At 44.8% G+C, this 24,368-nt stretch overlaps 1 protein-coding gene across 1 annotated transcript in view; it reads left to right on the top strand.

The window, feature by feature from the left end:
- ADGRB3 (adhesion G protein-coupled receptor B3) overlaps nucleotides 1-24,368 on the top strand; it is a 704,839-nt gene that overhangs the window by 553,857 nt on the left and 126,614 nt on the right. Inside the window, exons 17-19 of the mRNA XM_074988878.1 lie at nucleotides 17,313-17,439; nucleotides 19,067-19,170; nucleotides 23,926-24,028. Of these exons, the coding sequence (XP_074844979.1) occupies nucleotides 17,313-17,439; nucleotides 19,067-19,170; nucleotides 23,926-24,028 (334 nt within the window). The remainder of the gene's footprint in view (nucleotides 1-17,312; nucleotides 17,440-19,066; nucleotides 19,171-23,925; nucleotides 24,029-24,368) is intronic.

Here is a 24,368-nt window from a genome sequence, read left to right as displayed (position 1 = left end):
TCTCCTGTTTATGCATCCAAGCACTGAGTTCACTGTCAGCTGATTATCCACTGCCACCCCCCAAATATACAAAAGATATATGACTGTAGCGTTATAAACCATGTTGATATTGTAAACAGAATATATCAGGCTCTTGAAATGTTAATTTTTCTCATCAACTATAATTCATACATTTCATACACTTCATATATGGCATACAATTTAGCTTTTTAAGTAAAGTTATGTCAAACAATTTCCCTAACTGATGTATTCATATAGCCCATGTGGCTTAGTCAGATTCAGAAGTATCTGAGCTTTTAATTTCAAAACGAAAGTTTGTTGTCCTTATGATTGTGAAAATAGCCTTCTGGCTGCAAGCCAACTTTCACCTAAAATTGTCATCTTCCTGTATCTGCAGACCTTTTGAATAATGACTCTGAGCTTCAGCTCTGGGAATCTGATAAAAGTGTAAACTCTAAAACCTAACAATGAGGCTAACGTAATAATGACCTCTTCACCTGTCAGAACAGACAGAACTGCACTGTACCCCCCTAACAAACACAGATCACATATGTCTGATCTAACTCTCATTGAAATCAATGAAATTCTCTCCTTTGACTTCAATAAGGGAGTTTGAGTCAGATTGTATAGGAACTATCATAACCTAATAACAGTGGGAAACTATGCTGCCATTCACTCTGCACCCACTCCAGTCCCATATTTGGCTTCAAAATATTTAATAATGTTATAGCAGCTACAGGATTTTATTGATATTCTCATTGTCATTTGGAGGCAAACATTAGAAAAAGCTACTGCTATGCTCCAGGCTTAGGGCTTGTCTGAAAGTAACAGGAAATTGAGATTCTAGAGAGCAATCTCCTTGGGTTTGATGTAGTGGGTCGAGTAGGAATGCACTAAACTGACTGCTCTTTGCTCTCCCATTGACCCTGGTACTCCATGGAGTCATGAGGACTAAGGAAAGTCAATAACAGAGTGTCTTCCATCAACCTTCCAACTGTGGGGAAACCCTGGAAATTCAGCTTTAAGGTACATTGACTCCGAAGCCGTGTCTACACGTGCACGCTACTTCGAAGTAGCGGCACTAACTTCAAAATAGCGCCCGTCACGGCTACACGCGTCGGGCGCTATTTCGAAGTTAACTTCGACGTTAGGCGGCGAGACGTCGAAGTCGCTAACCCCATGAGGGGATAGGAATAGCGCCCTACTTCAACGTTCAGTGTCGAAGTAGGGACCGTGTAGTCGTTGCGTGTCCCGCAACATCGAAATTGCCGGGTCCTCCATGGCAGCCATCAGCTGAGGGGGTTGAGAGATGCTCTCTCCAGCCCCTCAGCTCAATGGTGGCCGCATGGAGCGGCCCCTTAAAGGTCCCCACCCCCTCCCTTCCTGTGCAGGAAGCTGAGGGAATGTGCAGGCGGCAGCCCAGACACGCGGCCAGCCTGCACATTCCTCAGCCACCCACCCAGCTGCGATGGCTGCCCGGCAGCCCACCCAGCGACCCCAGGGGACCCCCCTCCCAAGGGGAGCCAGGGCAGCCAGCCCAGCCAGGTGGGCAGCCAGGCTGACAAGCGGCAGCGGGGCCCCTCCTGGATGGAGGCCGAGCTGCGGGACCTGCTGGTGCTCTGGAGCGAGGAGGAGGTGCTCCAGGTAATGGGGAGCAAGAGGCGGAACGCGGAAGCGTTCGCTCGGCTGGCCGATGGCCTGGCTGCCCGGGGTCACCCTGCCCACACTCCTGATCACGTCAGGAGTAAGGTGAAGGAGCTGTGGCAGGGTTACTCCCGGGCCCAGGATGCGGCCAGCCGATCTGGGGCTGCCCCCATCACTTGCCCCTTTTACAGGGAGCTCAGGGACATCCTGGGCCCCCGGCACACCTCTTCCCCTCCGGCCACCCTTGATACCTCGGCTGACGAGCCCCAGCAGGCCCTGCAGCCGGAGTCCGCCCCGGAGGTAAGCCCCGCACCCCGGGGGCCCCCCCCGGAGCCCACTCCCGGGACATCGCGGCAGGAGGAGGAGGGGGGTCCTCCTCCGCAGAATCCGGGCTGCAGATCCTCCTCCTGCCATCCCAGAGCAGCAGCCGGGCCTCCGCCCCCCCGGGATCTCCAGACCATGGGAGTGGACCGACAGGTATGTACCCCCCTCTGGTGTACACCCCTGGGCTTGAGGGGCGGGGGGTAATAGATATGTGTCCAGGGCCCCCCACATGCTCACATGGCCATGGCCCCAAGGACAGCAGGGCCATGGCCCTCACAGCACTGCATCAGCACCTGCCCCCCTCCACCCCGCATGACAGTGCCATGCCCCATCCCCGGGGCAGGGGGGAGCGGAACCTCGAGGGGCCCCCGGGAGGAGGGGGTGGGACACCCCGCAGCAGCAGCAGCAGCAACAGCAGCAGCAGCAGCATCATGTGATGGAGTAGGGGGAGTGCAAAAGGGAGACTCAGGCTACATATGAGCACCAAGAGCCTAATAGCTCCCAGGGGCAAAGGAGGATCCTGGGGCTACAGCTGGCAGGTGACACCTCTGCACTGAACAAAGAGGAGGGAGGAGCTGAGCTGGCTTGGAATTGGGGGGGGAGGGCGGGGGCCACAGGCAGAGGTTAGGGGAAGGGAGAGCTGGAAGGCAGCCAGCCTGAGGAGGGGGAAAGCTGCATCCCAGAGGGGCCCCCCTTGGGGTCTTCTCCCCAGGACGGGTTGGAAGGACTGTCTCTTCTGACAGCTGGTGCTGTTACTCCTGGGAGAAACTGGGCATCTGTGGCCTAAGAAACCTCTCCTGCTGTCAGACCCTGCGGAGTGAAGTGAGAGTCGCTCCCACCAGGGGACGGGGTGCAGGGCAGGGGGACCCCTGAACCCCATCCATCACAGCAGCATCTCTCGGGGACGGGGATGGGGAACCTGCAGCACAGGGCTGGGGGGACAAAGGCCACAGCTCGGGGCCCACACTAACGCCTGTCTCCATTCTTCTTCCCCCCCTCCTCTCCTGTGTCCCGCACCTGCACCATCAGAAGGACCGGAAGAGAGCACCGGCGAGGCATCAGTGGTCCCGGAGAGCCCTCTGGGACCATTGCTCCAGGCCAGCCCCTCGGCCGAGGACCGACCGGCCCCACGGCGGGCTAGATGGCGGACCCCGCGCCACCACCAGCCGACGGTGACGGACCCCCAGCTGCTGGCCATCCACCGTCGGCAGCTGGAGGTCGCGGAGCAGCACCTGCAGCTGCAGGAGCGGGCGCTGGCCTGGCGCCAAGAGGCATGGGGGGCCTACATGGACACTTTCAACCGCCTGGTGGACTACCTGGCCCCGCATGCCGCGCCAGCCGCCGCAGCGCCCGCCCTGCCTGCTCCACCAGCCGCACCACCAGCTGCTCCGCCCGTCGCCGTCCCGTCCGCCGTCGCCCCGCCACCCACCGCCGAGGGCTGGAGCACCGAGGGACCCCTGGAGCCACCTGAGACTCGCCGGGCATATCTTCCAGTCCGGCCCACCCCCAGCCAGCCCCAGACAGGGCTGCGACCGCGGCGGGGCTCCCGGCCGGCCATGCCCAGTGCCGGATTATAGGGGCGAGAGGCCCGGGATGTGCCCGCCCCCTTGTATATAGTTTGACCCTCTTATTTGGTGCCCCCTGTTTGCCCCATCCCCCCATGTAAATAGTTCTCCCCTTTATCCTCCCTGGTTTTCTTTTTATTATTGAGGACACTTGTTTGTTAGTATTGTTTTATTTGTACATATTAGTTTGTTTCCACATGTTGTATATAGTTTGTTCTTGTTTCATATATTTACAGTTAAAAAAAAAGTTCTAAAAGAAAAACCAGTTTAAGTTCAGCCACAAGTGCGTGCTGTCATTTGTCCAGGAAAAGTGGGAGGGGGGTGTGGTGGGGTGCTCCATGGTGTGGGCGTTGGGGCAGGAGTGTGGTGGAGGAAGGGGCAGGCAGTGGGGGGCCTGGGCAGAGTTCACCCCACGGCCTCATCATTGAAGTGGACCCGCAGGGCCTCCCAGACCCTGGTCCCTTCGGGGTCCACCTGCCGACTGGGGGCAGCAGGTGGCTGGACGTCTGCCCTGCCGGCCTCCGCAGCCCAGCCCTGAAAAAGGTCTCCCCCTTGCTCTCCACCAAATTGTGCAGGGCGCAGCAGGCACCCACAATCTGGGAGATGTTGTTGGGGCCCGCATCCAGGCAGGTCAGGAGAGATCTCCAGCGTCCCTTCAGGCGGCCAAATGAGCGCTCCACCACCTGGCGTGCGTGGTTCAGGCGCTCGTTGAAGCGCTCCTGGCTCGCGGAGAGATGGCCCGTGTACGGGTGCATGAGCCACGGGCGGAGGGGGTAGGGCGCATCTGCGATGACGCAGAAGGGCATGGTGGTGTCCCCCAGAGGGATCTCCCACTGGGGGATGTAGGTCCCCGCCTCCAGCCGGCAGCACAGGCCCGAGTTCCAGAAAACCCGGGCGTCGTGGGTGCTGCCAGGCCAGCCCACATAAATGTCCTGGAAACATCCCCAGCTGTCCACCAAGGCCTGGAGTACGACAGAATGGTAGCCCTTGCGATTCAGGTATCGTCCTCCACTGTGATGTGGGGCGCGGATGGGGATGTGAGTCCCATCCAGAGCCCCGAAGCAGTTGGGGAAGCCCAGGGTGGCAAAGGCTGCGATGGTGGCATGTGGGTCCCCCAGCCTCACGAGCCTGTGCAGGAGCATGGCGTTGATGGCACGCACAACCTGCAGAGAAAGCACATGGGACAGCACCAATGAGGGGTGAGCAGGGTGTGCGTGGCCCTGCCCTGCCCTGCCCTGCCCTCCTCTGCCCTCCCTCGCCCTGGCCTCCCCTCCCCTCCCCTACCCTGCCCTCCTCTGCCCGGGCCCCCCTCCCCTGCCCTGCCCTCCCCCCGTGGGATCTCTTACCTCCATGAGGACAGCCCTGACGGTGGCCTTGCCGACACCAAACTGCTGTCCCACGGATCGGTAGCTGTCGGGAGTGGCCAGCTTCCAGACAGTGATGCCGACCCATTTCTGCACTGTGAGGGCACGCCGCATGGCCGTGTCCTGGTGCCTGAGTGCAGGGGTGAGCCACTGGCACAGCTCCATAAATGTCTGCCGGCTCATCCTGAAGTTCCTGAGCCAGCGGTCGTCATCCCACTCCCCAAGCACCAGCCGCTCCCACCAGACGGTGCTGGTGGGGTAGCTCCACAGCCGCCGGCGTGTGAGGCGGGGGGGGGGCGGGGTGCTGCAGGGTTGGGGGTTGAGCTCTGCTGCCCTGGGGGCAGCTCCTCCTCCGGTGTAGCAAGGAGGTGCTCAACTGCCTCCCACATGGCATGGAGCAGGGCAAGCCCTGCTCCTGCCAGGAGGGCTGGGTGGACCTCTGGCTGCTGCTGCTGCTGCTGCTGCTGCTGCTGCTGCTGCTGCTGCTGCTGCTGCTGCTGGGGGTCCATGACTGCGGCGCCCGGGGTCTGTGTGCCTATGGCTCCTCAGACCACGTGCTGTGCAGGCTGAGTGTGTCTGGGAGGGGCCCTTTAAGGGAGCGGCTAGCTGTTGCCCCGGAAGCACTAGTCCGCCCTGTGACCCTGTCTGCACCTGTGCCTGGCATCCCTATTTCGATGTGTGCTACTTTGGCGTGTAGACATTCCCTCGCTGCGCCTATTTCAATGTTGGGCTGCGCAACGTCGAAGATGAACATGGACGTTGCCAGCCCTGGAGGACGTGTAGATGTTATTCATCGAAATAGCCTATTTCGATGTCGCTACATCGAAATAAGCTATTTCGATGTAGCGTGCACATGTAGACGTAGCCCAACTGTGCTATTCATATGGCTTATTATGACCTTCAATTAATTTTCTGCCTAAGTGCAAATGTGCCCTTAGGGAAGCCCTCCATTTTTAAATTCCATGAAGAGATTCGGACCTAATCTTTTCAAGCTCCGGCAATATGCTCTTTAACAAGGGTGCCTTATGCCTAAGAATACTTGTAAATAATAGTAACATTTGACAGGCTGCTCAGGTTGATCACTGAGAAAATACAGTTTGCAAAGTTTCTCCTAGTTCATCATAAATCTGCACTAATCATTTATATAACCTGAACAAATGATTAACAAAGATTATGCCTCTTCTGTGCAGAGTAAAGCTAATAAAAATAATCATCAAACTGAACACAGGAACAAATGCATATAAACTGGTCATGAATACATTCATGAGAACTTATCATGAATAAGTATAGGCTGGAAAATAGCTGGTGTCTAACCATTACAAGAATAAGGTTCCAATCGGAGTAGTAGGGACAAATGACGAGTTTTAAGATGGCATTTGGTATACTTATGCAAGGAAGTATATGAAATATTTATCTGCGATAGTTTTACCCTCACATATATGCCTTCCACCGAATATCCTGTAATGCTAACATACAACAGTAATTAAATTATTGTGCAATTATATGACAACTGAACCACCACCGAACACTGAAATATAAGGATGACACCTTTTAACATAACAAGATCATGTACATGATACTTTCATTGTTTGCCATGTGGGTTAGAAATAAGAGGCAAAAGTCTGTTATAAAGAGAGGAGCAAAAGAACCTCATCTCCTAGGATCACAACCATCAGAGTATTTGTTCACAAAATCATAGTGTGATCTCTCTGTATCTGTATTCTTCAGCACAATTTTAAGTATTGTCGGGTATTTTACGTACTCTCCTTTTTGATGTCAACAAACATAGCAAAATGGTCTTCTAACAGAATCAACAATCAAAACAGACAATAATGACTGATATTCTCATGTCCAGATCATCCCCTCATGGGGACACAGTAAGAAGAAACAGGAAAGAGGATAACGTTTCTTTCCATGGAATTGGCCAGAAAGCTAGTCAATAAAAACTTAATTTCAAAAATTTTCCTCAAAAAGAAAGAAAATTTTTACTAACATTTTCCTCCTTTTTGACCAATGCTAATTTCTTTACAATCATTCCCTCCAGGGACCTGGTTTGGGAAGGAATGGAGCTGAAAGTGCAGACCTAGCTGGGATTCCAAGCGCAAAGGAAACCCTAACTTTCACATGCAGGGCTAGGCCATCCCAGGTTCCTAACCTCTCCTTGCCAGCGTGCCTGTGGCAAAAAGGCATAAAATTAACCCCAGATCACCTTTCTAAGGGGGAATTTGTGAGAGAGCTAGTGAGAGATGTAGTCAGGGAAAGTAGTCTTCTGCTCTGATAAAAACACTAAGGACTCCTGAAGCACGTCATAGGCTAATGGATTTTTCCACTCCAGTATTATGAAGTGGGCATTATCCATGAAATCTTATTCCCTAATTAATTCAGTACATTCTCTGAGATGCTACAGGAATCCCTGTTGTCCCTGTGGGTACAGACCAGCATAATTATCCCCCTGCGACCTTTCTGCTCTGATGTTTCTGTTTTCCAGATTAGTGGAGGTCCTGCCCCCGGAATTCTTGTACAGGAGCATATGTAGAGGCCCCGGCAGGAAAGAGACAATACCATAGTACCAAATGCCCATTGCACAGAATCTGATTGTGTGTGTCCCTCAGCTAACAGTAGGGGAGGAATGTTCTGTCCCATACTTTATTGACATTATATATAAACATGTAGGCCGTGTCTACACTAGCCCAAAACTTCAAAATGGCCATGCAAATGGCCATTTCAAAGTTTACTAATGAAGCACTGAAATACATATTCAGTGCCTCATTAGCATGTGGGCAGCCATGGCACTTCGAAATTGACGCGGCTCGCCGCCGCACAGCTCATCCCGATGGGGCTCCTTTTCAAAAGGACCCCAGCTACTTCAAAGTCCCCTTATTCCCATCTGCTCACAGGAATAAGGGGACTTCGAAGTAGGCAGGGTCCTTTCGAAAAGGAGCCCTGTTGGGACGAGCCACAAGGCGGCGAGCCGCATCAATTTTGAAGTGCCGCAGCCACCCTCATGCTAATGAGGTGCTGAATGTGTATTTCAGCGCTTCATTAGTAAACTTCGAAATGGCCATTTGCATGGCCATTTCGAAGTTTGGGGCTAGTGTAGACATAGCCATAGAGTTCTCACAATTTGGCAACAGTGGATCTGTATAGTCCCACACATATGGGAATTTGCAGGTGTCAGGAAATCCGTGGAGTTACAATCCCTTACTTTTTGTCTACAGCTTATTCTGCCAGATGGCTGGGGTTATCTGCCCCATAATTTGTGAGATGTGCACTCTAATCCCATGCATGGCTTGAGATTTGTATGAATCCTCTGCACAGCTGCCCAGGTCACCCTTTCTCATTCCATAACTGCACAGCATATTCCAGATTTCCCTTTAACATGATTGAGCCCTGTTACAGTATAACAGTATACTGTATATACTGTTACACAAACTCATACTTGCAGGATAAATCAGAAAATAGACAAGTGATCGGAATAAGATAATATTGAGGAGGTTGACAGTATCTTACACTTCCCAAGCCCCCAAGAAACATGAAGGAATGGTCATCCTCCCTCACCTCACATCTTTCTCTTTCACTGCACTCCAGATCTGTGTTACAGCTGCAGAAGTACAAGGGCAGGATCCTGCCCTGGGCCGCGTCTACATGTGCACACTACTTCGAAGTAGCAGCACCAACTTCAAAATAGTGCCCGTCACGGCTACACGTGTTGGGCACTATTTCGAAGTTGAAATCGACGTTAGGCGGAGAGACGTCGAAGTCGCTAACCCCATGAGGGGATGGGAATAGCACCCTACTTCGAAGTTGAACGTCGAAGTAGGGCACGTGTAGACGATCTGCGTCCCGCAACATCGAAATAGCGGGGTCCGCCATGGTGGCCATCAGCTGAGGGGATGAGAGACGCTCTCTCGCCAGCCCCTGTGGGGCTCTATGGTCATCGTGTGCAGCAGCCCTTAGCCCAGGGCTTCTGGCTGCTGCTGCAGCAGCTGGAGATCCATGCTGCATGCACAGGGTCTGCAACCAGTTGTCGGCTCTGTGGATCTTATGTTGTTTAGTGCAACTGTGTCTGGGAGGGGCCCTTTAAGGGAGCGGCTTGCTGTTGAGTCCTCCCTGTGACCCTGTCTGCAGCTGTTCCTGGCACCCTTATTTCGATGTGTGCTACTTTGACATGTAGACGTTCCCTCGCAGTGCCTATTTCGATGTGGTGCTGCCCAACGTCGAAGTTGAACGTCGACGTTGCCAGCCCTGGAGGATGTGTAGACGTTATTCATCGAAATAGCTTATTTCGATGTCGCTACATCGAAATAAGCTATTTCGATTTAGCGTGCACGTGTAGACGTAGCCCTGGAGGCATTACTCCCCTCTCTCATAGCTCCAGCCTTAGCTGCATCCAAATTGACTCTTTTTGTGCATGGTTGTGGAAAGGATAGGCAAGGCTTCTCTTTTACTTAGGACTGTAAAAATTATGACACGAGTGTGACTGCTATCATATGCTCATTATGGAACTGTTTCTCCTATAAAACCTATTTTAAAGGGTTTAGTATCTCATCTGTTTCAAATCGCACTGGATTAAAACTTGATTTCCAGCGCAGAAGCACATTTGTTTTGCAAAAAAATAATATTTAAATAGGATTCATTTTCAATCTAGAGATCGACAAGAAAACATAATTTTCTAGGGTTTCTACTTTTTTGGCCTTCCACAAGCTCAGTGGGCATGTTTATACAGAATGTGGGCAGTAGGTGGTTTTGTCCAATGTATTTAGTTTCATATTCATGTTTCCATAATGTAGCTTTTACACATTGCATAAGGATACACTTCAGATTGTTCAGGGTTTTACAAAAACATTTCTGTGTAACATTGTTGCATATAGCATTTACCCTCTGTAATTATTTTCACAATGCGCAAAACTTATACTGATGACCCAATTGGTCGCAATACACTATTCGTATACTGAGAAGATTGATCCCAGTAAGAATTATGTGCATTAAATCATGCCCCATGATGTGTGGGCATGCTGAGCTGTAAAGGGAAGTACGTACTTCCCTAACTAATACTACATTTACACTGTGAGATAAATTCAAATTTATTAATATTGATTTTGTAATGCTGGATTTTATAAATTTGAATTTGACTATCTTCACCTCCCCACATGCTCCTCACACAGTCGACTTATTGCTGCCACACTCAATTGGCAAACATCAACTGTTGCAGCATTGCATTGTGGGGACCTACCCCACAGTTCCCTCATCCCCACAGCATTCTGAGTATTTTTGCTGGTGCAGCCTGGGAAAAAAATGCACCATAAGTGATTGTTGGAATTTAATATCATCTTCCCACATTGCATTGCCCTCATTCCCTTCCTCTGGTAAGCAAACATCCATTTTTTCAGGTGAAACGAAGGAAAACTAGTGGATCAACAAAGAACACCAAATTAACAGAAATTTCTTTCTTCTACAACTGAACTGCTTTTTAAAATTGTAGCTGTAACTGTATTATCAAAGATTTTATAAAAAGCAGAAGGTGTGTGTCCTCTCAACTGGCCCTCCACCCACTATCCCCCATCCCCTGAGTACATCTCATCACTGAAAATAATACAAAGACAATGAAAAGCATGAAGAAAGAGTAGATAGCAAAAGTTTTGGAAAAAGAGATTTGGTGAGGGAGGGTTTTTGGCTTCCCGGTTCATTATACAGCTTCTGTGCACAGTCTGTATTCTCAGCCCTCCACCCACTCTTCCCTGCATGAAGGGGTCCAAAGTTAGAAGAAAAATGATAGAAAAGGATAGGAAAAGAAGATTTTTGGCTACTTTCTTCACTACACAGACATTGCCAACACAGGGGATGGGGGATGAGGGATGGGGATCACCAAATTTCATTGCTATTATGTGGGGGTTTGGTATTTGGGAGGTCGAATGTCCAGTTGACATGGTCCATGAAAATCTTTTTTGGCAGTGGGGTGTGAGGAGGCCAGGGGGCTGGAAATACCTCAACTGTGTGATGCCTGTGGAGGATGTAGGGGGTCCTGCACAAATGTAAACTGCTGAGAAGAACTTTCTTGGCCTCTCATATGAGTACAACCCCCACAACAGCTCTGCAGCCACATAGTGCCATGGGGCAGCGTCTGGCACCAGGCAGCACAGAAAAAAAACCCAAGTGCTCAGCTAGCAGGGTAGAGACAGAAGCATGAACTTCATGCTGGGTCTATTTGTAATGGGTAGGTGCACTCAGCACAAATAGCAGATTAAAAAAGATGTTTCCTCAGCCTCTCATACAAACATGACCTCTCAGCCATGGTCTTCCTGTAACCTAATTCCTGTGCACCTGAAGAACAGTGAAGATGGAAGCAGCCAGAGTAGAGCACTGAGGGGCATAGTGGCGTACATATGGAACACCTCTGGAGGCTAATTGATTCTATTTTAAGACATGATTCTTCCACACTCTCCTTTATTTGAACTTCTAAATTCAAACTTGATGCTACACCCAGCCAGTTTCAATGATGTTATGACATCAATATTAGTGCTCCCTAAATCGAGTTAATGGTATTTACAGTGAAGACAGTCACATGGTAATATCAAGATAACTGCCTTAAATTTGAATGTGTCTCATAGTGTAGATGCAGTATAAGTTTCTCTGTGGCTTCTCTACACCTAAGTCAGTGTGGAAAGTCAGGGGTTGGGGACAGAGTGTGGCCTTGGACCCATCTTTCACAATATGCCACGAAACACAACTGAACAGGTTGGAGTGGTAGGATTCTGCTACCTGTAAGGACCATATGTAGATTATTACTCTTCTGGAACAAGGGAAAGAATCACCCTTCTGAAGTATGATTCTTTCCCTGTGCTTTTCACAACTTCCCACTACCCTTTATGAAGATTACAGTGAAAAGACTGGATCTAGTTCTATAGGCCAAATATTGCCTTATCTCTGTGTGCACTGATCTCAGTTGATAGTAGGAGTTGATGCAAAAAATCAAAGCCAATTTATTTCTTTATTTCAATTACAAACCTCCACAGAAACTCATCTAGTCATCAGGGAAAGTTACATACTTTAGTAGAAGTAACAATTTTACAATGTAATATGATAGGTGGAGTTAGTAGCAAAATTCAGAGGTTAAACTGTCCAACAATTTTCCTTATAAAACTCTGATTTAATTTGCTTATAACTTTGTCAGACTTTGACCATTTGTGCTGAATTTTTCCATGCCGAGTGTTTACTTTGGGCCAAAGTGGCATTTGTTTGTTTGTGTTGTGTTTTCCAATTTCAGCAAAAACAGTCCAGGCATTTCTGAGTTAAGAGTAAAAGGAACAATATTGCTTTGCTTGTGTTAAAAGTTTCTTACAGCTATTTCACTGAGATGCTGTAGTGACACTGTGCTTTGAAGCAGAAAATTCAAGTATGGCCAAGGCATAAGCCTCTAAAGACTGTAGTTTGCACGTGCACAAAAGAGTTTACTTAGAGCAGGGCAGCATTATTTTCTGAGCATTATTTTCTCAGCGTTACTTCTCACTTGAGTATGCTCCACCCCGCAACACTCCTAATTATCAACCAGAATGAGCCTGTTCCAGTCCACAAATTGATTGTGCATGTGCCATCCTGCGGCTGAGCAGGACTTGCCCTACTGGTGCTCCTCTTGGTTTCCAGGGTTCACCACAGTGCTGGATACTGGATTTAAGAACAGAGAGACTTTCTTTACTGCAGCAACGAAGGGTCCTTTGGCACCTTATAGACTAACAGAAAAGTTTCGAGCATGAGCTTTCATGAGCAAAAACTCACGAAAGCTCATGCTCAAAACTTTTCTGTTAGTCTTTTAAGTGTCACAGGACCTTTCATTGCTGTTAAAGATCCAGACTAACACGGCTACCCCTCTGATACTTTTCTTTACTACGTTGTCAAACCTCCCACTGATAGTATCAAGGCAGTGTCAAGGAGAAGGAATCATTCTTACTCAGTACAAAGGGATTAAGAACAGAGAGGAGAATGAAGGATCACGGGAGCCAGTGGCACCCAGAATCTGAGGAAGCAGAGTTAGGAGCTCAGGGAGAGATAAGTGCATGAGGAGGAAGAGACAGGGCATGTGGGGACAGATACCAGTGGTACTTTAGTAACTAGAGCATATTTCCCAGCAGAACATGGAACTAAACCCAATATGCTTGAGTTCCAACATTCCTCCATTGTCAGGATCTAATTGTGAAATCAAGAAGATGAAGTGTTTGTTTCTGTTTGAGCAGTGAAGGGGACAATCATCCTTTAGAACATATACGGTGTGACTGTGTAATTAAAGACTGTCATAAAACATACTCATAAGAAGGTTTTATTAAGTTGGCACCACCTATCTGAGTTATGGCATTCCTAACTTCTGAGTACTCAGCTGTGCACTGCTCATCATACTGTGAAACGGAACTATCCTCCAGCAAACACATTACTAAAGTACAACTCCAGGGCCAGCTTGTAAACCCCTTGTTCACATTGGTGATTGATTAACAGGACAGGTACTCCAGCTGGTCTCTCTATTTACTAGAATAGGCCAGTGGTAAACAAACCATCCCACCATAAACCTTTTGTATTTTGTATTATTGATTAGGCTTCATCATTGAATAATATGGTAGTTGGTGCATATTATTGTGATAAGTCCATTATTATGCGAGTTGTTTTAACACTAGTACCACTGCAGAATTTTACTAGTCATTACTTTTATGTAAGGAAAAGAGCACTGCAGTTAATAGAGCATATGTAACATTAATGTCAATGAAACATAGCAAATAAGTGGGTATATTGTGTCACGGTACCTAGAAAAATAGATGTGATAAAAATGAGGTTGCTGAACATCACACAAGGCACAGTCATCAGTCTGTGGTCAGTTTTGGCATTTACACCTCTGAGAATTAATCTTACTATACAAAAATGCTTCTACCTAACATTTTAATGTGCAAAATCCCATTTCAAAAATCTAAGCCACTAGACATACTGTTTGTAATAATGAGAATATTTTAAGTGTATCACATGAGTTTTCATGAAAAAATACTGAACAGTAAAAATAACATTGTTTCTGCTGTACTGCAGTCTGTCTACCATGAGGGACTTAGACTGCCATTGTAAACAGCTTCAAATAGCCATCCTATTCAAAATAATGAAGCTGCCACAGAAATATGTCTCATTGTCACCAAAAGGTAGAATTTCTCCCCAAAAATAAAGAGGTAAAAGAAAATATTGAGTATGAAATAATTTAAATTTCTGTATCCCACAATTCTGCATGAAGGAGGGGTGAAATGTTTGGGATAATATTTTTAAAGTGCTCAGAATTGGCCTAATTGTGCTCTTATAAACATGAATGGACAGATTCATCTTGAGCTCAAGAGGAGCAGTTAGGCCAGCACTGAACTTTTGAAAAATCCTACTCTAAACATTTAAAGTATGTTTAGTGTAGTTCTTTTGTGAATGTGGCATGCATAAAATACATAGTGGTATTATTTGACATAGCAGTTTTATTGGTAGCCATTTGCAATCTCTGCTTCAACTCATTTGTGACTTTATCTCCTGATTTACGTGAGTGTATCTGAGAGCAGAATCAGAACCACTGAGTCAATGAAGTGTCCAGATTTACACTAGTTTAATTGTGATCAGGATCAGGACTGTTTTTTTTTTTCAATAGAATTGGTCTATATAGCTGTCTGCATTTTCCTGATCTGAAGAAGTGCCCCACAAAAGCTCATCACCTAATAAATTATATTGCTAGTCTTTAAAGTGCTACAGAACTGCTTTTTTCTTGTGTGAAGATACAGATTAATGTGGCTACCTCTCTACAGCTGTGTCTACATGTGCCCCCTCACTTCAGAGGGGGTATGCTAATGAGACACTTTGAAAGATTCTAGTGAGGTGCTGACATCAATATGCAGCACCTCAATAGTGTAATGGTGGCCGTGTGCAATTTGAAAGTGCCACTTTTAGAATGCGTGCCAACCATGAGACGAGGACCTTTTGAAAGGACCCCCTGACTTCCGAAGCCCCTTCTTCGTATTTTGTTTTGGGAAGAAGGGGCTTTGGAAGTCAGTGAGTCCTTTCAAAAGGCCCTGTCTGCACAGGCAGCATGTGTTCTGAAAGCAGGACTTTTGAATCACACATGGCCACCATTATGCTAATGAGCTGCTGCATATTCATATCAGCACCTCATTAGCATCTTCAGAAGTGTCTTATTAACATGCCCCCCATGTAGACACAGCTTGTGACTATTTACCTAGTGCAGTGTTTCCCCAGGTATGGTACATGTACCATGTAGTGGAAAAGGTTTCAGGGTACATGGTAGAAAATAAATTACTAAAAAACAGGAGATAAGCATTGGGACAGCACTGGCTGGGGGAGGTGGGGGTGGTATGCCAGTAAGGCCAAAGTCCTGAAAAGGGTACGTGAATGTTTTAAGTTTGGGAAACACTGACCTAGTGCTAGTCATTGGATAAAATCTTGAAAAATTTAGTGTTAAACATATGCGTTGTTCATGAAATACTTCTCAGAACAGGTTATATTCAGTATACTAAATTCAGAGTTGTACTGAATTCAGAGTGAATAATACAGTCCTTATGTTTTAAAACATGTCAATTTCTCTTAAGCTGTCATTTGTCTTAAATATTTAATCAGCTCAGATAAATGTACTTCATCTCGCCTTATCTATGTGTCCAAAAAGATAACAGAAAGGAAAGCTAATACAATAAAAGTGTAAGGTGAACCAGAACATACATTTCAGAATTTATTATAGCTTAAATAAAACATATGAATATTTTAAATTGGACGTTGGTATAGTGTTGTTTGGCCTTGTGCAAAAGACAATGTGTGAACAGAAGATCCTAAAGGAAAGCATTAGTAGATGTAGATTTGGTGACTTTCTCTCATCTAAGATTCCTCAGTTGTGTCTGTGTTTGGTTATTATGTGAAATTATACTGAAGGTAATATTATACAAGTGTTGACTTTGGTGGTTACTGAAAAAATCATGGTGTAAGCAGCCAAGATGGAATAGTCTGAATTGTACTTTGAAAGGGAATTAAGGATCACAAATTTCTCCTTTATGAGGGCCCTGGCTGGGAGAAATTTCACAGGTGTGGGTTAATAGATCCAGAGCAGGTGAACAGGAGAGTGATCCTGCTGAATGAAAATTAAAATTAGTTATTTCCCTCCTTACCCCCACCCCCACGTCCTGTTCCCGTCTTTCATTTCAATTCATTTGAAAACCTGGAGTGAAATTGACAAGAATTGACAACACATGCTGTTCCTAGCAGCAGTGTCTTCATTTGATCCGAAGACCTGGGGAGTAGGGAGGAGGGAATCCAATTGCTGTACTCTGAAGATGACATGTGTAACGAGAACAGGCTTGATTTCGTTGAAACCGACCCTCCTCGCCCCTGGAAATGATCCCAGCGCTGCCTTTCAGATGCAGGGGAAAGGGCTTTTCCCCGCTCTCTGCTTTCCGCACAAAGAAAACGTGGGTCGATACCATTTTTATTGTTCTGCTGGGGTGGCTTTGAGAGCGCGCGATCGCAATTTCAATGGCTAATTGAATTGGAGGCTGGTTTAGTCTCTCTCTTTTTCTTTTAAGGGGGAGGGTGGAAAGTGCCATAAAAAGGACGCCTATGGCTTGGGGTTAGCCAGGTCCTGGAGACTCACGTAAAGAGACCAGGGATGGGGGGAGGGAGATGGGAAAAGGTGAGTGGGGCTGAGCAATGTCTGAGGGCGAACTCGTGTCGCTCTGGCGATGGTGTGGGCTGCTGCGCTGAAAGCCAGCCCTCTGCTGGAGCAGTGGCACAGGCAACAGTGGGAGGCATCTGATACCGCCGTTTCCAGGGTGAAATTTCCAAGACTGATCGGTTTAAAACAACAACAACAACTCAACCAAAATAGCCAGCGGTGCGGAAGATCCGGCGTCTCCCCGTGCAACTAGTGTAACCTAGACAGACATTTGAAAGCCATCTTCATTTAAACTAACCAAGCGCACGACACTAACGACAACCCCAAAACAAGGAGCAAGAGCCAGACAGAGCTGGTAGGAGAGAGACCCGAGTCTGTCGTTCCCCAGCCTCCCTTACCCCAGATCAGTTTTTGCAGGGGACTGGTGAGGCTAGGAAGTGGCTGGCCGGCCGTGCAGCAGGCTGCTGCCGAGGCTGCTGGCAGAGGGCTGTAGGCGAGGTTTCAGCACCAAGGAAGCTGGACAGCTCACTACACGCAGCATAGCTGTTTTCCTGCCCTGTTCCTTCTTCCCTCGCATTACTGTGCAGCTGGAGATGCATCTGAATTAAGTCCTATTTAACAACAAGTAGATCCCTTCTGTCCGGGAACTACAGTAGACTCGCCTCTCAATTACACTGCATTTTTTTCTTCATGGAATTGACCGCCAGGCATAATTATCCCGATTTCTTTCTCTCTCCTTTGCAGGAACGACTCTTTGGGAACCTGGTCCACCCAGGGATGTAAAACTGTGCTTACCGATGCATCCCATACGAAATGCTTATGTGATCGTCTCTCTACCTTCGCCATTTTGGCTCAGCAACCTAGAGAAATAGTAAGTAACAAAGAAACAAAATACAGGTTTAATGCAAAAGCAGGAAGATTTGTTGTCCATCATCTCTGTCTGATAGATTTCTGAGGCTTGCGTTGAGGCATTGTTTAAATACTGCAGGTTGGCAAAACGTTGTTAGTCTCCTGATATCTACAGTAGCTCAGATAAATTAATTCCAGATTCTGTGATATAACTAAATCCTAGTCAATTTCGGACGGCTTCCATCTCCGGATTTTATAGGGAAAGGCTTCTAATTGTAATGCAAATGTGTTCTAAACTTTCATATTGAAGGGTTATCAACTTAACAGCCCTTTTCAAGGGTGTAAACCTTTCAAGAGAAATGTAGAAGGTTTTATTGCTGTTAGTAAAATGAAAACCCTAGATAAGGTAGTTAAACAGATAGCAGATCTGCATTGGACATGTTCAGTATAGGTTTTCTGTGCTGTCTGGTAACATCTTTAAGAAAAATTACAAAGTTTGCATTAGAAAGGAGTGACAGAAAAGATATAAACATCCACTTTAGGTATTATTTTATGTAAAATATTCTAAAAACAAATAGTTGTTAAGTTAAACCTAAAAGGGAAATCATATTTGAAGTGTGTGATCAGGGATTATACTTATCAGTAAGCTTTAGCTGTTTGGCAACAAAGTGGCTAAAATAAAACATGTCTTTCTGCATAAAATTTGGCCTAAAAGTACATTAGTATAAGATCTTACTTGATTTACACAAGATACCTTAATAAAATGTAATTTGAAGTGCATAATTGAGACTTTTAATCAGCATATTGGTAAACCATAGAGAGTATTGTCCCAAAGTTTTATGTCAATTTTTAAAATTTGTATAGCCAATATTATATTAATTTTAGAATATGCATACAGATATCCTTAATGCATAATACTGATATCTGAAATTAATTGTTTTACAGCAAAAATTAGTTTGTTTTTCAAGGTCATGTGTTTATATTTATATTGCTATTAATTAAGATTAGCACAGATTAAATAATTCCAGATTTCTAAAATCTTCAGAAGAAATATATAATCATTTTGTGTTCCTTTATAGTGACATTTCCTCTATATGATCAGAGGCCCAAGAAAATTAAGGGTATTAGAGTACTGGACTTCAGACAAAGTTATTAAAAGTCCTAAAGTCTGGTAATTCTGCAGTGAACATGAATCAGATCATGGTGTAATAAAGAATGTTGAATACCTGTCAATAAAAGAAGCTATTTGTTTAGCACTTCAGTTTAAAATATTTCTACGTTCCAAAGATGATAAATACGTAAATTAATTTTAATTGGAGTGCCTTTTAAATCTATATTAATATTCCAGTGTTCTACTAAAGTAGAATATCACCATTTACTTTATTTTACAAAACATTATGTAGTAATTTAATAGAACAGTTTAAGGCTCTAAGGCCTCAGTGGATGCCATCATTAGTTAAAGAGATCTCAGAAGTGTGTATGAATCAAAATGGGAATTAAGATAGGAGTGTGTGCGCTTCATACCTAATGTGATCAAGGCTAGCTAAGATACAGTAGCTGTTTTAAATATTTTCCTCTTTATTACCCTTTTCTGACATTTTGATTTCTGGAAGATGGCTTTCTCTCACAGTAGTTTGTTGTACCTACAGATCATGGAATCAAGTGGTGCACCCTCTGTAACCCTAATAGTAGGCAGTGGTCTTTCGTGCTTGGCCTTGATCACCCTAGCTGTTGTCTATGCAGCACTATGGAGGTATGTAAATTGATGGACTTGGCTGAATGAAAAGGCACCATTGTTTGGAATGAAACAAGTAGCTCAGGATACCATTCGATATGCTCTTATCTTCTATATGTAATAACAGGAGGTGTTTTTTTAATTAATAACTATACAGTACATGTTGCAATTGATCTGTAATGAATATGATTAGTATAATTGATTTGTCTTGGTCTGCTAGTGACATTATGGTTCATACTTTCCCTGTCCTGTTCAGTATTAATGATATTGCCCTTTCAATCCAGTAGCCAGACAGCTAATAAACATTTCACAGCATTCCTCCAGAGGTAAATCCTTATATTCGAAGCAAGTTATGGTCTATTTCCTGATCCACTTCTCCTCCACTTATATATGAACATGAGGTACTTGCGTAATAAACATTGCTTATCCAAGTCAGAAGTTTCAGATTTGGCTGGTTCACAAATGTTCAGATTACTATGCTTGAGTGTGCACACTTCAGCTGCATCATTCACTGAAGGACACAGAGTGAAGCAGTCTGCCTTAGCAAAACACGTTTGGTTGGGACTTTTTGGCACAGCCTAGTATTGAACTTGCTTTGCGCACTCAGACCCCTAGGATCATAGGTGCCACTGAAAGGTAGGGTAAAAGTCAGCATGAGGTGGGTTTAAAATAACATGTTTAATTAGTGCAGAAGAAGACGAGTGAATAGTAAATAAGATAATGAGTGAGAGAGTCAGCAAGCCAGGGACAGCAATATATTCTTTCTCCGTAATACACAAACAAGAGGGCACTTAATAAAATTAAGACAACAAGCTTTAAAGGATGGAAAACTCTTTGTAAGCAATGTAACCTTAACCAATTGACTATGCTGCCACAGTTATTATTGAAATAAATAGCTGAATTACAAAAATAAATAGATAAATTTCTGTGAGGGAGAGAAGATTAGACACTTATGTATAATTAATTTAGGAAACATGACAGGATAAAATTATTTAAGGATTTTAAGGATGATCACCCATCATGGTTTAAAGAATTAATATTGATTAGCAACTGGATCCTCAGCACAGACCCTCCTGCTCTCCCGTCCAGCTTCAACCTAACATGTCATCAGTGGCCTCTTAACCAATTCCAAATTGGATGAGACTTTTCTGCAGCCAACTGCCCCCCTCTGGGGTCTTCAAGATTACCCAAGCTGCAGCTGTGGTATAAACAAAACAATGATAAACATGGTCAGGCAGTGCCCAGGAACCAAATTCAGCAGTGGGGTCTAAGAGCTCCATTTGACCCCTAAGAACATCATTGCTTAGCTCAGTTAATATGCAAATGCTAAATAAATAAATAATAAACTAAGTATAAGATGGCTTCAGGCCGTGATTCCCAGCTCAACAGTACCAGAATTGTCCTGGTCCATTATGGCGTTATTGCTATGTCTTTTAATGTATCCAGCATTGATGACAACCCAGTATGAGGCTGAATATACTAGATATCTTTCCCAGTAGAACTACAGGAGTCCTGTGGCACCTTAGAGACTAACAAATATTTTGAAACATTAGCTTTCATGGGCAAAGACCTGCTTTGTCAGATGCATGAGTGAGGTTGTCAGAGGAGGGTCTAAATTTATAGCTCATGAAAAGGAGGGAGTCCTAGTCAAGAGGAGGGCCAGAGTTGACAAGGTCAGTTTAGTCACAGAGGATGTGGCCCATAATCAGCAGCTAATGTGGAGTTGTGAACATCAAGAGAGGAGAAACTAGGTCAATTCAGTCAGGGAGGATGTGGTCCATTATCAGTAACTAACGTAGATGTTTGAACGTCAAGAGAGAAGAAACTGCTTTTGTAATTGGCCAGCCACTCTCAGTAGATGGGCTTCTTAGCTGGGAAAGGGATTGTTGAATGTGACCTGAGAATCATTAAAATGGGGTGTGGGTGAAACTGCAGAAAGCACAATTTAGATAAATATCAGGAAGTAGGTGCTAAAAGCAAGGCCTTTTTAACTGTAGAATGACCTTTGAAAGGCAAAGCACTTGAGTTATTTAAAGCTGGACTGAAAAAAGCTCTCAGGAGTATAGTTTAGTCAATAGTCTTGCATTGGCAGGGTAAGCAGTAGATTTAATAAGGGTTTCCTGTGCTAAGTCTTATGATTTTTGGTTCCTGTTGGCTTGGTTATATCATCCTTGAAAGTGTTTGTAGTTAGCAGAAAACCCCTGCAATTTGTTTGGATTGGCAGTGTCTGCCAAAAGAGTCCAGAAACTTGGTCAGAAGAAATAAACTACATTTGCAGAGAAGCTTAAGCTTGCAAATCACCTGCCTTACTCAAGGCAATGTTTTAGGCTTGTAACCTTCCTGAACATTAAACTGACTAGCAAAAAACTGATCTTAACCTATGTTCAAATTTAGGCTTCTTCATCGGTCCAGGGCATTTGGTGTTGGGATGTGGTTCAGGTCCATCACTAATAAGGAGTTAGTCATGGACAATAAGGTCTCAGAGTGCTTGAAGCCAGAATACAGGACCCCGTTCTTACACAGCTGACCCCGATTCCAACAGTAAACCCTGGAAATGCAAGATTTCCAGTTGTGCTTAACTCACTCCCCCACCCCACCCCGGGCCTGGCTTAATCCCCCGGCTCCACATAGCCCTGGCTCAGCCACCACCCTCAGATCCACTCACCACCCATGCACAGGTCCTGCTCAGCCCCTACCCCTGCCTCTGCGTCGAGCTCACCACCCCTCAGGCGTGACTCTGACTCAACCTCCCTGGCTCCAGTTCAACACCCTGCTGGCTCACCACCTGCATGTGGCTCCAGCTCAACCCCACCACACAGCTCTGGCTTCGGTTCAATGTCCCCCACCCACACAAGCTCCAGTTCAAACTCCCATGGCCCAGCTCACCACCTGAGCTGGGCTCTGGCTTATCACCCCCATGTGCAGCTCTGGCTCAACTCCACCCCTTGCCCCCCTGCAACCCTAACCCACCCCAGGCTTAACCCTCCCCAGCCACACCCCAAACCCCAGGACTTACCTTTCTGCTTCTTTCCAGCTGAAAAACGTGTGTTCGGCTGGGGAAAAAGCTAAACCCCAACTTACACGAAATTGAGGTTATGCGAGGGTGCACCAGATGGAACCCTCATATACTCTGAGACCTTACTGTATAGGCAAATGCATTAGCCTTTTTGTATTTATCTGCCAAATCACACAGAGCCTTGGACATCATATTTTATTTATTTATTTATTTATTTATAAGAAGAACATTGGCTATCATATTAAGCCTATTTTGTGCTCTTTTTGTGAAAATTGAAATGGAATCCTTAACTCATAACGAGACACGTGGGCAGAACAGACAATGATTTATTTTCTGTTCAAAGCACAGCACCTTAAACTACTTATCTTCACTGTGCCCTGATGTGTCAACCATAATTATGCATCTAACTCCTGACATGGGGTTTAAACCAGTGAATTTCTGGCCCAGTGGAGACAGTAGCCTCAACTGACCAGTATTAAAGTAAAAGCTATTAATAAATTGCATGATTTTCATAAAAGCTAAGCATTCCCCAGCTCCCAGTGATTTAAATCAATTCTAGCAGAGCTTCCCTGAAAACCAGGCCAATGACACACTTCCTTGAAATAGTCATCACTGTTTTGGTGTATTTCAGCATATAAAACACTATGTAGCAGAATGAAGATATTTACATTTTAAAGTAACCAGCTGATAGGGGTGGGAATAAGGGGATAGGGATAGCTTAGTGGTTAGAATATTTCCTTACAAATGCAGGGTTGTGAGCTCAATCCTTGAAGGAGCTGAAGTAGTTAGGTTGAAAAAGAAATCTTCCAGGGATGGTGAAAGGTCCTGCTATAATTCTGGGGGAATGGACTTGATGACCTCTCAAGGTTCCTTCCAGCTCTATGAGATACATGCACATCTCCTTGTTTCATAGAGTTGTATTTTGTTACCCTATCAGTTATTTTCTTAATAGACTTGTAAAATAAATAATATGACAAACGTTGGCAACACAGAGTATGTGATACTCAATGCTATCATTTAATAGCAGAAAGACTGCAGAGCTATCTTTGCTATTTGGTCATATGAAGATGAAGGATTTATTGTATTATAGCTTCTGCACACAAATTATGTTGTACATGAGGTTTAAACTTTAAAATTAATTTGCATTATAATTATCCAAATAATATAAGTGTTTCAGAAGGTACTGCCATGTTATCCTTTACTATATTGCACATTAATTACACATTGTGGGCCATATTCTCAGCTAGTGTAAATCAACATAGTTCTATTTAAGTGAATTCTTTCAAATGAGTTGTCTCAAATTATTCCAGATGTGGATGTTTTCCTCTGTGAACATTCCCACAGAGCAGCAGACATCAAAAGAAATGTTATTACTATTGATCAGAATTTATATAGTCATATTATTATCAATATGATGTCATATCAAAAATAGCAGTGGTTTATAATGGATGCACTGAAGGAATCTAACTTTCATGTCTTCAGATATTATAAGAGAATTATAGAATGTATAATGTACAAACAAAACCTTTTCTGACCAGCATGTTATTTTATATTCGTAGGAGATACTAAATAAGTAATAATGTAACAGTTTAATAGAAACATCTCTCTTGAAATTCTGGTAACAGAGCTCTCACATTTTAAAATGACACCAGAATTTCAAAGAATTGCATTCAAGTATTTATGATTGTTTATCTGTTATGATGATAATTTCATTTTCAAAGGCTTTAGAACTTTATATTCTGTATTTATTTGGACAGGTACATCAGATCTGAGAGGTCAATAATTCTAATTAATTTCTGCCTATCTATTATCTCATCAAATATTCTTATACTGGTCGGACAAACTCAGACACATAATAAGGTATGATTGATTATATTGACTTTATTTTTGTCTGTTTTTAATTTGGGTACAAATCAGTTATCACAGAATTAGAGAGTTTTGGTGAAATATTAACAGGGAAAGAAATTATTTAACATGTTTCTTAATTTTTTTTCTTTCAAAAACACTTTTTGGCATCTTTCTTTTTGGAAGTGCTGTGTTCTCTGTGGTAGACTCGTAAGTTTTATAAATAACTTTCAAAGCTGAAATAGTTCAAAGACACAAAACATCAAAAGTACAAATTGTGTCTCATGATAATTGTAATGGGATTGTGCTCCAGTGTTGGGGAATTTTGTTTTTGTTTTTTTATTAATTCTCTGAT

Source organism: Carettochelys insculpta, chromosome 3 (genome assembly GCF_033958435.1).
Source record: "Carettochelys insculpta isolate YL-2023 chromosome 3, ASM3395843v1, whole genome shotgun sequence".
Classification (NCBI taxonomy): domain Eukaryota; kingdom Metazoa; phylum Chordata; order Testudines; family Carettochelyidae; genus Carettochelys; species Carettochelys insculpta.
Note: the sequence above shows the minus strand (reverse complement) of the source record. Positions and strands in the feature narration are given on the sequence as shown.